General features: G+C 43.6%; 1 protein-coding gene across 3 annotated transcripts in view; it reads left to right on the forward strand.

Moving 5' to 3' along the window:
• Positions 1-9434, forward strand: part of KCNH1 (potassium voltage-gated channel subfamily H member 1) — a 187188-nt gene extending 177754 nt beyond the window's left edge. The window contains exons 11-12 of one of the 3 annotated variants that reach the window (XR_010428987.1): positions 2382-3638; positions 7312-9434. Coding sequence is in view for 1 of the 3 variants with exons in the window: in XM_064648297.1 (XP_064504367.1) it covers positions 2382-3230 (849 nt within the window). In the remaining 2 variants the exon portion in view is untranslated. Of the gene's footprint in view, positions 1-2381 lie in introns of all 3 variants that reach the window. The other 2 variants (XR_010428988.1, XM_064648297.1) reach the window with 2 other exon arrangements.
• Positions 9435-17714: the final 8280 nt, after the last annotated feature.

The following is a 17714-nucleotide window of genomic DNA, read 5'->3' on the forward strand; positions in this document are numbered from 1 at the left end:
GGATAAGTGCTACCAACAGCTTGTCTGTCTGTGCTCACCTTTTTGTGTTTGCTGGTAGATTTGTTTTTCATGTACTCCAACAGGGGGATCATGCTACCAGCTGCCTGAGGTGCAGTGGTATGGGTCTGTTAATAAGTGATTGCTTGAGACTTGCTCATTGCTCTCTCATCTGCATGATGCTGGAGCAGAGGCAGGTTCTGTCAAATAACTTACCCATTTATGTTACCAAAGCCAGTCATTAAAGAGTGAGAAGTGCCCCAGTGCACAGGGTGCTGAATGGGCTGTGTGGAGCAGGGCTTGGCCCAGACACAGACTGGCCTGGCCTGGCCTGGCCTCTAGCTCTGTCGAGCCAGCCCTGTGAGAATCACAATTGCACCAGCCCATAACACATCCCTTCTGAGCATTTAAGGAAAACACACAGTCCTGATCCATAACTCAGACTGAGACAACCTGCTCATGTACAAAGTGATGTGAGCCCTGTTAACTGCACCTGGCATAGGATGTAGATGTCCACACCAGGACCAAACTCCAGGAGAGGAAAGATTTTGGAGACACGGAATTTTGCAGAGACAAATTGACTTGGCTTGTAGCTGCCTTGGTTTGCTGGGGCTTTGTGCCTCCAGAGCCAGCCTCAGCATGCTGCTGGAGCGACTCCCCAAGATCCCACCTGGCATCGCTCGGCTCCAGCAGGGCGTGCAGGGCAGTTGCCCTAATGCTGGGCTGACACTCATCCGTCAAGTGGGAGACTGCCAGTGTGTGGGAAGCTGTTAGCCCGCAGGACTGTGTTGAACCTCCCTTCTCAGAGAGTGCTGTTCTTTCACTCATAAGGATTACGCTGCTTTTGTCCACTTTCTACTGAGCTCACTGCAGACTGAGTTTCCTGAGGGGAGAAAAAATAAAAACACTGTCAAGTACCCTGCTTTCTTATTCTTATCTCATATTTAGTTTCCTAATTGCAGCTTGGAAATAAAATATCCTTCCTGCTAATTTTATTCTTTTGTATTTGGGAAATGCTGCCAAGTCTGACAACTTCTTCCTTCCAAAGATGCACTGTTAAGAAGTTTTTTCCCTGCTTTACAATTACAAAACTGTTAAAAGGCATTGGAGTCTGGAGAAACATTCATTTTGTGTGTGCCAGTGAAGCAGTGCTTATTAGCTCTAGCTTAATTTAAATCTGTCTGCAGCAGAGGGATGGGTTTATTTACACATTTCCTAATAATGATTTGAATCTGAAAGTTATTTCTGCAATGGATTGTAATGTCTTTGAGTGGATTTCCCCAAAAGCAGCTAAAGAGATTAGGTATCAGTGTTCAGTAGAAGCTAGGGGCTGCATCTTCTACACTCTGTTATTGAAAACTTCGGTTTAGGGGACCTCTCATTTTCAGACAAAGACTACTTACTGGTTCTTGTTTAATGCCACACTGGAGGGGTTTTTTGCTTAGAAAATATCAATACCAATGTAAAATTCAAGGAGTTTTTGAAGAGAATGTATTGCCATTGCATACAAGGAAGAAACATTGTCTGGCTGCAGGTTGGGACACTGTGAGGCTTTGATCAGTACTGTGAGACCCAGAGGCTGCTCCTACAGAGATCACTTAGCCTACAGGCTCAGGAAGATATAATTAGGAGGGTAAATGGAAAATTAATGTTTTGTTGTGCAAAAAACGTTCCCTTTTGCATAGAAATAAAGAAATAAATCAAGATGTGAAGCGCTTCAAGCTTCTGAGGTAATCAAGCCATGAACAGCTTCCCCATGTCTTGCAAAGCCCATCCCCCATCGTCCTGGTGCTCTTGGCTGTGAGACTGGCTTGAGCTTTGCCTCCTCCCTGAACTGCACATTGCTTCTAGAAGAATGTGGGAAGGAAGGGAGGGCAAGAAGCACTTTGCAAACTGCCATTGAAGGGTCCAGAGTAGTCTCTGCTGTACTGACACCACGAGTGGCCAAGGTGCACCAAAGCTATATCAGATCTTTTGCAGTGAGTGAGCTCTGAGTTGAGACTGATGGGAATGGCTCTGTACTATTAGAAACTTGGTGCTAAACTATGGAGTTGGGAAAACAAATAGGAGAAGTCACTTTTAACACAAAATAGAGCTTCCTGGGATCATTATATTTACAATGGCACTGCCTTGCTAACCTCTCAGAGCTGGAGAAATGTATTCTTTTTTTTTTTCCGGTGTTATAAGATAGATTGTGTCTGCTCTTAAATAATGAAATAAGCCAAGTTCCACACAGCATAAGACATTTGAAAATGTTGCTATAAATGTGCAGAGGTTGTGCATTTCTCAGTTAAAACAGATTCTTTCAAATGATTCTTTCTCCAAGTCTTCTCCCTTAACAAATGTGCAGTTAATCACAGAGTGAAATCTCTTTCCCCCTGTAGATTGTGTTCCGGAAAATCAGTGATGTCAAACGTGAAGAGGAGGAGAGGATGAAGAGGAAAAACGAAGCACCCCTGATCTTACCCCCAGACCACCCGGTTCGCCGGCTGTTCCAGAGGTTCAGGCAGCAGAAGGAAGCGCGGCTCGCAGCAGAGAGGGGCCGAGATCCAGATGACCTGGATGTGGAAAAGGGCAATGCTTTAGGGGAGCAGTCCTCTGCTCGCTCGGTGGTCAAAGCCAGCGTAGTGACTGTACGGGAGAGTCCGGCGACCCCTGTGTCGTACCAGCCCGCTTCGACCTCTGGGACCTCCGACCAGGCAAAGCTGCAGGCCCCAACATCGGACCACGCAGGGTGTAAGGCCTCAGGGGACTACCCCCGACGAAAAGGCTGGGCCAAATTCAAAGAAGCCTGTGGGAAGGGTGAAGACTGGAACAAGGTCTCTAAAGCAGAGTCCATGGAGACTTTACCAGAGAGAACTAAAGCTTCGGGAGAAGCTACCCTGAAGAAGACAGACTCTTGTGATAGTGGCATTACAAAAAGTGACTTGCGCTTGGATAACGCTGGGGAGACGAGAAGCCCACAGGATCACAGTCCGGTCCTCACCGAGGTCAAGCACTCCTTTTATCCCATCCCAGAACAGACTCTTCAGGCCACCATGCTAGAAGTGAAACATGAGTTGAAAGAGGACATCAAGGCTTTAAACACAAAAATGACCAATATAGAAAACCAGCTTGCTGAGATACTTAGGATATTAACCTCAAGAAGAAGCTCCCAGTCGCCACAGGAGTTGTTTGAAATATCAAGGCCCCAGTCTCCAGAATCAGAAAAAGACATGTTTGGAGCTAGCTGAGGTGTTTCTTTTAAAAAACAAACAAACCAATAAACAAAGAAACAGCCCTCTAACACTTTACATTTAACCTTTCTAGGAAATGAGTGAGGGGCCAGTTCACTAAGCATGTTCCCTCTGTCTAAAAAGGTATGGTAACAGGAATTGCAACCTCATGTCAAGATGGCAGCTGACTTTGAAGCCTTTTTGACAGCAAGGGTACAGTTTCTGAAGTTTTTATTTTATCCCTTGGTGCCCATTCCCCCTGACTCCCCCTCTCTCTCTCGGGATGCTGGAATAAGGATTCTGACAGCAGCAGCCATTGCTGTGAGCCCCAGGTGACCTCTGAGGTTTTTGGAGCATGCCTTACGTCCTTCGCTCGGGTTTTGCCTATACAAGCACTTGCCAGGGTGCTTGTATTTTCAGCATTTGGTGGGTTGTTTGTTTTTTGGTTTTTTTTTTTTGTTGCTGCTGCTGTCACTTTCTCAGTCACCGGTACAGCATGTTTGATGTCACAGTATATTTTCATATATCTGTAATAATGCAAAGAGCAGTAGCAGACGTATTCCACGTCAATAGATTGAGTGCTATTCGGTACTGAAGTTTCTTTTGGGTAGTCAAGGAAGGGCTAATAAGACAAAAAAAAGAGGTATTTTTTAATTGCAAACTGACATATTGCTAAAGCAATTACATTTAGCAACATCTTCAAAAATAGCCACAGTATTTCAGATCTGTTAATAAATGGGAACTTCCACACTCTCATTTACTGGATCAAGGATACTGATTTTTCAGAAACATAACTTCTGTCTCAGATGTCTTTCAACATTTGTTACTTTTGCTTTTAACTCTCCAGTTGCTGGAGGCCAGAGAGTTGGGTGTGCAGCGTACCTGAGTGCAGCCTACTGCACAATGTATTGTGAACATCACTAACAGGTCCTGCAGATTTGCCTCCTGATGGAAATATGCTGTGGCATTTATGTCCTGGTTTTGCTAAGAATCTGCTCTTTTAATTCTTGTTAAATTATTATTCAGAAGTTTCTGTTTTGATAACGTTCATTGTAGCCAAAGGCTTTCACAGAATTTTTTACAGTTTTAGATTGTGGCATTTTCCTCTACATCCAGATGTATTGTTCCTGATCTAATCTAGCTAGGAAGCAAATGGATAGTAGAGGTAGAAATACAGTGCTTACTGTATGCAAGTGCTATTGTAGCAAGGAAACAAAGAGATCTGCTTCTTAAAGAAGGAGATGTTTCCAAAACTTATATTTTCATAACTTTTTTTGGAGGATGATTGAAGCACTTTACCAAAACTACTCTTCATTATTCATATAGGGTAGCACATCATGACTTGGGTTCTCACCTTGGAATATAGGTGTATATTCACAGTATATTCACTCCACTGATCTGGTATGTTCACTGCTTAACAGTAGATTAGAGTTCAGAAGTATGGTGCCACACTTTTATGGGTTTTTATTTTTAATGGCAATAGGTCTTAACACTGTGTGTGTTGAGGCTCATTCTTTTTCCATGGTACTAAGTCATTTACAAAGAAACACATGATTTTTTGGGGGGAAGATTTTGTTTGTGTACGGAAGAGGCAAGGAAAACGACCACTTTAAAGGATTTCTGCTGGCCTGATGCTTGCACGGTGCAATGCAGAACTGTGTCAGACATCCCTGGGGAAGTGTGAGGTCCACTGTTGACTGGCACAGTGGTGAGGCCATGCTGTGCAAAGCTACCAGCTCATGTGGTCAGTGTATTTATACCTGTTCCTGCAGTAACTGCCCTTGCTCTCAAAGATGCTGATTATTCCAAGTGCAGCACCACCATTTACAATCCAGAAGCAGATGGTTTAGGATTGACTTTCAAGGGTCTTACACCTTGGCTCAATATGGAAGTGCCCACAGACTGTGAATTCTTATCCAAGGACTGAAACGTTTCTGAGAAACAACTCTCAGGATCAAACCTGTAGGTTACCTTTTTCCCTTCCACAACAAAAGGCAGTAGGGAGGTGAGTTGCTCTGAAACTAAGATGCCATTTCCTTAGTTAATTTTTGATTCCGTGTTTAGGTTTTTCCAGTGGTAGCTGGTGTCTTTTACAGTTGTGCATTGCACACCTGCAGCACTGAGGAAGTCTCTCTTTGACCAAAGCCATGCTGTGTGTTTGGTGCTTTAATCACTGTAAGTGGTAGCAGTTACCTGCAACAGCTATGGCATGGCTGCTGTAAGAAACCCATACGTCCATGGTTTCAGTTAGAAACTGCTGAATGATTTTTTTCTTTTTTAGTCTCCTTTGTCAGTAAATTCCACCTAAGTAAACCCCAGGTGTACTGATATATAAGGATTTGTAATTGATTTCCAGAAGTTCCAGCAAGTTTTTAGAGACCGCCTTGGAGTCAGTTTTCTGATCCAGGCAAATTTCTCACCAGCATGATGTTCTTGATGCTTGGTTTGCTTCATAAAATTTTTTAAAGGCTGAAAGTCTTAGCAAGTCCTTTGTGAAAGTGTCACCCATTTACCTGCAGTTGGATAAACATGGACATTAGCTTATCCCAGGTGGACGAGGGAGGAAAGATTTACAACCTCCTAAGTATGTGCCTACTATTTCCAGAATGGCAGTGCGGACGTAGAGTTAAATATGCAATTGCAGGTTACCTGGCCCTTTGTTGCTGATACTGAATTGATGTTTCTCGGTGATATTTTTGTGTGCCCTCAGGGATATGCTAAAGGTTATTCTGGTGTTGCCTATTGCCCAGCCTGGAATCTTGGCAGGACCAGCCCTAGAAGTCCCATAATTATAATAATAATCCACTCCTGTGAACAAAGGCAGACAACTGCCCATTTTCTGAGGGTGCTCCTTGTGTAGCCTGATGCTCAGTATGATACTGAACTGCTGCACACCCCGTGTGACAGTGGGTGGGCACAGCACCAAGTCCTTTTCTAAGGCTTTTTTCAGACTCTTACAATGGCCTATAAAGTCATTTATTATCCATTTGTAAAGACTCTAAAAATTGTAACACACTTCTGAATTCCACTTAAAATTTAATGTCTTTGAAGATAAAGGCCAAATTTAATTTTGTTATGGTCATGAAACTGCAGAGAAACTCTGTTCCTTACAATGACACCTTCAGGGTGTCTGCTCCATGTCAGCCCTGAGAGTGGTCAATGTCACTCAGATGTGTACAGCTGTTACCGAGATTAGGCCCATTTTTATGAACTGTCAGGCACTAAAACTGGTGGTAGGAGCGTGCATCATCTTTCAGTAACTTGTATTTATTTGTTGCAAGAGAATTTGAAAATAAACACTATCTAGGATGAGCTATCTAGGAATCTTTGGATTCCCTGGGCTACTGAGTGGTTAAAAAAAATGAACAAATCCATGCCCACTTTGGGACTAGTCATTCCTTTGAACCTTAGACTAGTTTGGACCTGTGCTGTGGTGCCCAGGCACCGCTGATGCGACACTTTTCCTTTAAAGAGTGGCTGAAAGCACCTCTGTTACAAATCTGTCTTTCTCCACTGAGCCTTACACTCAGATGCCTGTGGCTGGACAGCACGTGTACCCACTATAATTGTTACTTGTTCTTCCATTTTATTTGTCAGTCTTTTCTTTTTCTCTTGTTTCTCTGTACATGGTGGTTAAGCCTTTTCACCTAAATTACATTCCAGCTTAGAAATGAAGGATCTCTGAACATAAGAATCTGCCCCTTCACAAGCAAATGCTTGTACATACTATAAGAAAAAAACCCAAAGCCTCAGCTTTAACTGTGTTCTGGCACAGTGCTTCTACCATTTAACAACCTGCTGAATAACCTGCGCCATTCTAAAAGAGATGATGTGTTTCATTTTGATATATGGTGTAATTAAATTTCAGTCAAAAGAAGGTAGTTGAGAAAAAGAGCCTGGGTTATGATTTGGTAAAATGATGACTTTCCTAAAGTGCATGCTTGAATGGTGAGAAAGAATACGAATACACAGCACAAAAAAAGGATTAAAAAAGCAAAACGCAGCCCTCACCCCTGCCATGTTCAGATACATTTACTTCTGTCTGGTATTATATGTATACTTTTAAAAACACCATTCTTGCTTTACATCTCTTTCACAGTGCTGCCCTGAATCCCAGCGAACACCCTGTTTAACAGCTTGGAAGGTGATGTTCTGTTTCTACAATACTTCCCTTTAATGAACTGAACAAGATATTTACTGCGACTATCTGGTGATATATTTTCAATCACTCTTAACCAATCTGTGAAAAAATTTAGTACATAATTTGTCTTTACTATGTAAACAGCGTGTATGATTACGCTTGTGCAGATGCGTGTACATACACACATATATATAATATCAATGTATAGTGAGTCTATGGATTGCATTTCTGTTAAGTAAAAGCACATTCCTCATTTAATGATTCCAGTTCAAGAAGGGAGCTTAAACCTTCCCAGTAGACATCCACAGAATGTCCTAGTTAGTGTCTTGTTAGTAAACTGTTGAACTTTTAAGGCCATGATTTTTGAATTTTCTAGTTGGCCTCAACTTCATACTGTGAGTCTAGTAAATAGTGTGACTAAGAGAAGATCTGACAAGGGTCATGATAGTCAGGAAGAGAAATCCACATGAAATTGGAAAAACACTGTATCCTAATTGGTGGGGATAAGGCTCGTAAGCCGGTATTTTTTGCTCACAGTATCTTTGAAGCCAAGATGCCCTGGTAGTGTTTCTCATGGCTTCTGCAAGAGAGATGATGGAATAAATGGAGTTATTTTTCCTGGTGCCAGGGGCTGTCTCAAAGGTGCTGAGCCTATCCTTCTTCTCATGGGCAGCATAACACATGGTTGCTGCACCTCTGCTTTCCTGTCCTGGTGTTAGGTGGTAAAAAGCATCTTCTACCTAATTCTTCATTTCCACGTAGTCTCCTGTAGGTGTATTGGCAATAACAAAGTCTGTTAGCTGCACTTATGATTCCTTAAGACAAACATTTTAGAGAGAGTCCCATGCAGGAGAACCTCCAGAAATTTGAGGTGAGGCACAGTAGAATACTGTATCCTCCAATCTGACATAGTTTTGACCACATTGTTGTGGCAAGCATTGATTCAATTAAATAAAAATATAGCTTTTTTTGCAATAAGATATATCCAGCATTTAGCCTTAAGACCCTTTCATAAGTGATATAATTCAAACTGTGATTCCATTCTCCTTCCTTCCTAATGTTCTGTAGTATTTACAGTGTGGCCTAAAGATGAAGCACTTTGATTAGCTTTCTAAATCTAATGGAAATCACTTGCTGGTAATCACATTTCTTTCTCCACTTATTGCCTTCTTATTAGGAAAATTAATTACTCCAATAGCCCTCTCCCCTCATAAAGTAAAGAGACACAGCTATTGTCCAAACACTTTTGTACATCAGGGAGCCAACCGATCATACTGCAAAAGTGTTGTTTTCAAAGATGTTTTTTTACAGTTCAACAAAGCTAATGTGAATTTACCTGCAACTGTAATTTGTTTCAAGCTGATTGTTGAGTGTTTTGTAAACATATTTGATGTGTAATCCCAGAACACCTCTGTAACTGGATCTAAATGCCTAATGTTAACAAAACAGTTTGAGGTTTTCACTAACTGTTCTGAAAGGCTCATGGTTTTTTTTTTCTTCTTCCCAATAAATCTGTGACCACTAAGATAGAAAAAGAATCATTTTAGCTGTAGATGAAAGAAGTTCAATAATCTTGTATCAGGATGAACTGCTATATAAAGAAGTACCACGTTTTCTAATGAATGTGTTATATTATCGTACCTACATAAAATCAATATTTGTACATCTGTTGGAGACCTGTCTGCGTTCCAATATTTAGCCACCACTGCATGGACACTTGATTGATATGCAGCTAATGCAGTTGCTTTGGCGCTTTTCAATGTACTTCACTTGCTTTTATCCTTTCAGAAATCCACCAAATACTCTTGGTTCTTTTTCTTTGCATTTGTCACTTTGTTCAATGAAGCATGACTAGAAAAAGAAAACGAGTAGATACTATTTTTGTGGTCAGCAAAGCAGCTGCCAGTAGATAAACAGTGTGTGTATGTATGTATGCACACTGTCTGGGAATGTTTCTGTTACAAATGCAGCCACCTACATTAATGATATCCCTAGTCAACATTTTTAAACAAGCACAAATAATATTTGTAAAAAAAAAGTTTAATTTTATTTATTATAGTAATAAACTATTTTATACATTAGAGTTGCTTTGGTGTCCTTTTCTATGTGTTGAATATGTACTTATAAAATCAACAAGGTGGTTTTAAATTACCCTCTAGAACTTCTGGCTAGCAGTTTTGTTGCTGTTGGTTTGTAACTGAAGTGTTATCAGTGGAGCAGTGTGATATTATTGTTCCATTTGTAAACAATTCAGGTTGTTTCCTCAGATTTCTGTCTGCTGTGTATCAGTGCAGTTGGGATTTACACTTCCAGGGTCACTGTAAACTGAACTCAGGTGTTATGTAAAGCAAATATCCCGGCACCCCAGGCAATGTCCTGCACCGTGGACCCCAGTCTGGTCCAGGTATCTGCTGAGCAGGAACGAGATCACCAGAGGACTGCCTCTGACCTGTCTGAAATGGTCGTTCCGTATCCCAAGGGTACACGTGTCTGTAGTTGGTCTGTGTTTTAGACGTGTTCACTACTGCAAAATCTGAGAACTATTACAAAACTTATGGCAACCACAGTACTAGAGAGAGATCAAAGAAGCTTCTGCTGTCCTGTCATCTGCTGCAGAAGAAAGTGACATTACTATGGACAAACCTCCCAGGAGTGAAGCCCCTAGTAATGTATCACCTGGCAGTGACACTACTGCAACAGGCGGCAATGAGTATTATTTTCTTGGCTACTGCAGCAAAGGAATGAATAACCAGAGGTGATGGGAATGGGAGATCCTTTCAGGTCAGAATAGGCATATGTCTATGCTGTCACAGACAGCAGCCATTCCTGCAGGCCAGGAGCCACTCTGGAAGTTTATACGTTTTAGTCTTCAGGATGTCAGCCTGGCCCCCATGAGTTTTGCACCCATTTTTGTGTCACCTGTATTAAGACACTACATGGCATTGTGAATCTCATCTTCAAAAGAACAGCAAGGAAGCACAAGCTTTCAGACTGCAGAGTTGAAGCAGAACTGCACAGAGCAGCCAAGGAGCACAATGAGGAGCTATTTTTAACACAATTTCTGCATCCTCTGTCATATGTGGTGTGACAGGATCTCTAGTCACTAGGATTGTTTCCCTGGCCAGTGTGAAAATCCAGCTTTCTTTTGCCTAACATTATACAGTGTGCCATATACTTACCAGAAAAGGGAAAATTACCATAGTGAGGGCATGTACTTTTGATTGGGGTTTTTTTTGAGGTCTCTAGAGGCAGTTGTGCTTGTTTTCTGAACTCTCCATTATTTTCCTTGCTCAGGCATTTCCTGCATTCTTAGCAGCCTCCCTGGCTATGCTGTAAGCTTCAATGAGTGCAGAGAGGGGTAGCACTGCCTGCACCATGTTCCCCATCAGTTTCCCCCCTATCAGCAGCCCCACAGCATTTCAAACCAAAGGTAATTAATTACAGCACTTTTTGCTGAGATTTGTGTGCCAAATTGCAAAGGCTCATGTTCCACATGCTGACCCGTCAGGCCTGGGCACAGCTGGGCAGCAGCAGCCCCAGCAGCTGTGAGCAGCTCCCAGCCCACCTGCACCAGCCCCTGCTCCTCATTCACTGCACCTGGGAGTGCATTCATAGCAGGAACAAATGGCTTCTAGGGGACAGGATGTGTCCTATGGCTCCTGACTTTTCTCAGGAATAGCTGCACAGGTACTGCTGCTTCTGTTTGGTTCAGAGTTAGTGTGCAAAGCATAGCACCTACAAGATGCCTGAAGGTGCATATCTGGAGGGGAGCTCAGGGTTGGAGCCTGTGTAATGCTGTACAGCCTCCTTGGGGCTGTAGAGGAGCCCCTTGCTGGTAGTACCAGCTGGCAGAGGGCCCGGGCCCTATGGATCCTTCCTTGCCTCTGTGCTGCTGCCTGTGTGGCAGCTGCTGAGGACATCTGCCAGGCACGTGGTGACTTTACCCGGCTGGGTTTGTGGCCCCAGAGCAGCAGCAAGGACTCCCAGGGCAGTTTGTAGTGTGGCAGCTTGTGGGGAGGTGAGTGCTGCCTACACAGTTTTAAATTATGCATTTGATGATGGAGGTTCTTTAATTGCCCTGTGGTGCATTTTAGTACCTCTGTTAAGGTTGGAAGCACTCTAGCTCTGGTGCTTTTTTGAATTGGAGTAAAGATGACCAGAATAAACTAGCTCTTCTGTGCTGTGAGAACCAGTGGGAGTGAACTGCAGTGAATCTCCCCTCTCTCGCACGTGTATAACAGCAATATGTTTTATTTGCTCCCCCAGCACTAAAGGAACAGCAAAACTGTTTCTGTTCAGTGTGTGCCACCAGTGTGTCTGCCTGGTGCAGGATAATGCACAGGACAGCCCATGAAAATTCGGGGAGAGCAATGAGCCCAACAGCCACATGCCCCCTCACCTACTGAGAGACGGTCACTGCTCTCCAACCTGCCCACCCAAGGCTGGGAAGACCTTGGCTCACGAGCTGCTGTCTGTGCTTGCCTTGTGCTCCATGGAGGTGGGGTAGTTAGTAAGGCTGCGTATCCAACCAGAAAATGCTGGGAAGGATGTGGCGTTGCTAGGGTATTTATTGCTGCCAGTGGTGTGAGGGGTTTAATTGTAACAGGCATACAGCATATAAAAAATATCAGCCAATACAAGTATTTTTCACATAGAACATTGAATTTTTCATACTAATTCACCACAACTTCAGTGTTGGCATGTGGAAGCTGGTGGGAATAACCTGTCCTGTTCTTGAAAGACAGGATGAGTAAAAACCTGTGAGAGATCCAAAGAAAGCATTTGAGTAACTGAACTCCTGACATCTGTCAGAAGCAGATAGGGAGACGCTTGTGCACAGCCGTATCTGCAAAATACATGTGCTCAAGCCTTGTCTTTTTACTTCTTTTTTCCTTTCCTTTTCCATTCCTGCTCCCCCTTCCTAATTAAGTTCAAGTCCTCATGTAGCACAGGCAAGTTCATATTTAAGCTGCCCTGTGGCACAGGTGTAGGTTTAAAACAAGCTTAACTTTGGCAGCTTCATCCATCATGACCAGCTCCCAAGCTGTCTCCCTTGAAGTCCCACATGGTACTGATAGAGGCAGAATTGTCTGAGAAACCTTGAAGAGGTTTGGGGTTTTTTGAGCTTTGTTCACTTGTAGAGATTTCCTTGAAGATGTTTCTGTTCAGATGGATGAGGAATGAGGTGAAGGTACAGGCTTGGCTGTTAATCCCTACCCGGGGGGGGGAAACACATTTGCCCTGCAAACGTCACTGCAGTTTTGTGTGTGCAAATCTGAGGGGGACATACTTTTTTACTGGTATTTTCTTCCACATTCCCAATCTCCCAGCTAACTTTCACATCTCAGGGAAAAAGAAACTGTGCTGGAGTATCTATTACACACAAATTTTCTATGAAAAAAAGATTATGGTCTCTTCTTCAGCTACCATAATACTTCAGATTATGGCCTCCTCAGGGGCTACCGCTGGGGGGAAACACTGAGCAGCAGCAGCACACTGAGTAGCACACTGAGTGCACTATTAAGCCTGGGAGCTACTGTGTGCTCAGCAAAAGGACCAAGACAGCTCAACAAGAAATGGCTCCCTGGAAGCAGCAGCTTACAGTGAGGAGAAATAGATTGCTTTCAAACCTCTACAGCAATATTTTTTGGTGAGTTTTACGGTTAAACAGAAGGTATTTTAGAAGAACTAGTGATAACAGGAAAGCTTATTGAACATTCTCAGCTGTGGTGTGAGGATTGGAAAGAAAGCTAAGATAATCTGTATGTAGCTGCAAGTCAAAATAAAGTATTTATTTTGGTTTTCCTTTAGAATGATAACACTGCACATGCAACCATGTGAACCTGGCTAGTGGAAGTGGAGAGACAGAAATACAAACTAAAGCAGTTCAGCTGAAAGCTGAATAGAGAAAAGCATCCTTTAGGAAAGTGTACAGAAACTCTGTGTGAACTACTGCATGAAATTACAATTCTGCCAACATGAATTGTAAATAGCTCTGTAAAATGGGGGTAGGAGCCTCTCAGCAAATAGAGCAGCTGTAGCCAGGCATGCTCAGGGGCTGCAGGCTGACCCCAGTGTAGAGCAGGAAAAGGAGTCTAAGGTCATGGAAGCACATGAAAGCAGTGTAAAATGTAGCCAAAGCACGGTCCTGGGTACCTGTTTTGGTGATTTGAGTCTGCTGCATTTCCTTTGTCCAGGAAAATCAGTTCTGGAGAAATATCGGGTAAGTATCTAAGGAAAGCCTCAGAAAACAAAGGGCGAGAGGGTGAGTGCAACCCACCTACTACCAAAGGGGTAGACATTAGGGAGGGAGCTGAAAAGGAAAGCACAACACTAGCACAAGAGCAAATGGGACTGACTGCCCAGGAGGGTCCTTTGGCTGGAGGTTATAAAGGGCTCTAGCCCTCTTGAGTCACCGTCTGCCTGCTGGAAGGAGCTGTAAGATACTTTATCCTCCCTCAGTTGTCTCTCCCAGTGCCACAGAGTGCCCCTGTGTTACTGCTAGCAGTATTAAAACTTTAAATATTTAGCTTGGAAACCTATTATTACGAAAATGTCATTTTTCTTAAACTGGAAGTTTCCTCAACCAGCATTAAGTAATAGGCACTTCAGAGCCTCCAAGTGCTATAGCATTTTGAATTACTGTCATGTGTTCTAAAGTCTTATGCCTATGTTAGGGCTCATACCCAACTTGCAGTTGTTCATGGTGTCAGTGGTTGTTGGCATAACCATTCAAGGCAAGCAGGACGTCTTCGGAGACTGAAGACCCTTTGTGGGTCTTGTATTTTTACCAAGCGATGTTTGGCAGGATTTGATCAGATTGAGGAACTCTGAGAATAAATAACCCAAGTGAAGGGTGCTAAACTTTGGGCAGATGGCACCAGCAGTGGTGTGTGAAGTATGAGTCAAGAGATGTCACAGTTGACAAGCTTTGAGCTCAAGACCCACTTGCTGACAGATCCCTGGTGACTTTCTGGTATTGCTGTCTGGAATGCTGGGGGCCCTGGCAGGCAGCAGTGGGGCTGGGCAAGTGCTCGACTGCTCACTAGACAGCCTGGTCCGGAGCTGATGCTTTCCAAGGCAGGACCCAGACCATGCCCAGACTGTGTTTGCAGCATTGTCATGAGAACTGAGCCTGATCAAGGCGTGGCCTTGAGGCAGGATGCCAAGAGCGGGAAGAAGGCAGCTGAGAGGTCGCTGAAGTGGCCTGGAGCAGAGATATGACCAAATGAAAGTTATTAGCCTGTAATTTCAGCATGAATTACCACCTCAGCATAAAAGTATTACCACAAGAGTAAAGAAACCCATAACTATAAATTAGCAGTAACATCACTTAAAGAACTGTCTCATAAATGTTTATTTTTATCTCTGCATGTGGCTTACTATAAGGTAATCCCCCCATATAACTGAGCCCCCAAAGCAACCTTAACCCTTCCAGCAGCAGTCTGAAAAAAAAAACCCAACAGGATCTTATTTATTCCTTAAGACTTGCTTTTAATTAATTTACCAACAGTGTAGCTGTTTCTGGTCTGCTAGTATCATTTCCAGTTCTTCTATTTTTGCCACTTAATTTTGGAAACTCAAATGCAGTAGTGCAGGGATGGAAATGCTGTGGTCCATAAAAATTAATTAATTTTGTCAAGAAAGATCTAGAGGGAGTGCCAATACAATTTAAATGTCACAGGTAATAACTGAAGTTATATTTCTGTATTATTTCTTCAGTAAACTTTAATTTTTCAGTGGTTGGCTGATGCACCTGTCTGCAATGATTCACTTCAGCTATCCAACCATATATAAAGCTATTCTTAAATCCCCATGGATGCTTGATGCACAGCTGACCATTGCTGGGGAAGGCATGGGCCACAGGTAGCCCATTTCATCTGATCTCTTTCTGAAAGCTGCTAGTATGTGGGTACCTAAGGCTACTTAGACTGAGCTGCCCCAGGTATGACAAAAGGTGGTGCAGGCTAGTTTGTGGTCAAAATTTGCCTGTTACATCCTGATGTTAGCTTAACCTGCTCTCACGCAGACTTTTGTGACTCCCAGCATAAGGAATGAGGAGACTTTTGAGGATCTGCAAGTGTGTTTGATTCCCCTAATGCTGCCGTGTAGTTTTAATCCTGCCATTATCTGTACTGGCACATGCCTTTTTCCTCCCAGAGCAGTAGTTCTGAGGGCTAGCAATGCTGACACTGGCTGGAGGATTCACTCACTTTGCAGAAGGTTGTGGGAACTGCTCTGAACAGAGCGGTGCAGAGGCTGCCTCAAAGTTGAGCCTTGATACTCTTCAGCTCCATCTCTTGTGCAGTGTCTATATAGGTCAGATCCATTAGACACTTTCTTTCCTGTTCTCCTGGGCATTGGTGGCATCTCTGAAAGCCTCTGAAGCTTGGAGCTGCCAGTGCTTGCCCCCAGGCTGGGGATGTCTGAGCCGAGTTGGTCTCTGCAGTAAACTCAGGTGTAGGTGATTCATGCACGGGCAGCTGGGACTCATCTCATTCTCAGATGCTCTGGCAGTACCTGTGTTGGAGATGACTGGATGTACATGAAGCAGAAATTAAAAAAAAAAAATAGTTTTCTTTATCTTCTCTTCCTTTTACTTGCAACTAACAAAGGAACTGCTCCACAAGCAGCGAGTGGTGGAACCACTGGAATTCAGTGCACATACACAGAACACTCCTGTGCATCTGTGGGGGTCAGCAGAGATGCCCACCAGAGAGGGTTGCTCTCAGGGGTCCCATAATACAAGAAACGATCTATTGTAATGCAGATTTCCCCTTGTTCCTCAAAGGTGTTACAGGCAAGCCGTTCTTCACAGACTTTGCATAGAGCAGTATTTCAGCTGTCCCTGCTGGATTAAAATGTATGCCTTGACTAACAAGTGGCTGTGTGCTGAGAGTGTTATTTTGCAAAGCAATAATGGGCTGCGCTACTCGCGGGAGGGGGAGAACTATAAAGCACCGTGAGAAGCTGTGACAGACCATGCATAGCAATCTCTTTGCTCTTCACAGCTCCCTGAGGACAATCCTGCCGGCAAACCAGAGGAAGGCAAGCCCCCCCTTCAGCAATTGCGAGATGAGACCGGCTCAAGAGTTAGCAGTGACGAAGGAAATTAAGTGGGTGCGCAAAAGAAAGGACAGGCCCTGCGTTATTGCTGTGACTAATAACAAAATTGCTGCAGGTTTTCACAGTTAAGCTGTTTTTCTTCTGACCTGTGGTAAGCTGGTTACTCCAACTAAGCTGCTTTAAGCCCTCAGATGTGAAAGAGATATGTGAGCAAAGCCTTGCTCACCCACCAATCAATGCAGAATTAAAGACAGAGCCACTTAGCGTAATCTTACCATCCCCCGTAATAATGATGGCTGGGAGGGCTCTGTTAGCCAAGGAGGGGCTAGGGGAAGGATGTCTGTGTCTGTGTGTGTACAAGGAACTTGATTACTAGAGCTTTGTGGTAGCCATTAAAGCCATATATTAGGTCAGGCTATGCTTGGCAGTCTCTTAGGCAACTTTTCAAAATCACTTCTGTACTGTTTTTGTCAGTAGCCATAATGTGTCTGTCCAGCTCATTTTCAGAGCCACTGCCTTCAGTTTTTCTTTTTTTGGTCACTGCACTTTTGTGACTTTCAGGGTCTCTTAGCAGTAGAAGTCATTATCTGCTGTTCCACCCACAAGAAGTGCCCCCCTTTGGTTCAAAATTACCAATGTCTTACCTTGGCAATTTCTGTCTTTGTCAACTGTTTCCTACATCCCTTAACTAGCTTTTCCTCAGTGTTTGGAATTCTCTCTCTCCTCCTCCCCTTACCTATTTTTTCCTTTCATATGCGGGATGGCTACTTCAGTCTCTTCCAGGTCTCTGCAAACTCATCTCTCTAGACTGTCACAGAGGACTTGCTTGGAGGATGGCATTTTGGGCTGCCACACGATTACCTAAGGTGCCATCTGACAATGAAGAGTCAATTCTCAGGTCATGCTGAGGAGTGTGTTTCCAAGCTGAAGGCGTAGCTGACCATGCATGTTTGTAGTGCTTCAGGCACAGAGCTGTGTGTCTGACTGAGCGTGCCCCATGCTGACAGCTGCTGGATAAGCAGGACTGAGAAGGAATTTTGGGAAGCATTGTTTTAACTGTATGTTATTCTTCTCAGAAGCTTCACATGCTGAAGCCTCACCTTAGCCCATCTACAAAAGGTGTATTCGCTTTTTAAACTCACACCATTAGGGAATGCGTGTTCCATGCAGAACACAGCAGGGATAAAAGTGACCAGTCTGCATTGTACCCATCCTGCAGGCTTCCAGTGCACAGTAGTGTTTCTTCACAACAGTGGAGCACTTACTTTTCTTACACCAAACCACAGCTTTCCAAG

This window comes from Pseudopipra pipra, chromosome 3 (genome assembly GCF_036250125.1).
Source record: "Pseudopipra pipra isolate bDixPip1 chromosome 3, bDixPip1.hap1, whole genome shotgun sequence".
Lineage (NCBI taxonomy): Eukaryota > Metazoa > Chordata > Aves > Passeriformes > Pipridae > Pseudopipra > Pseudopipra pipra.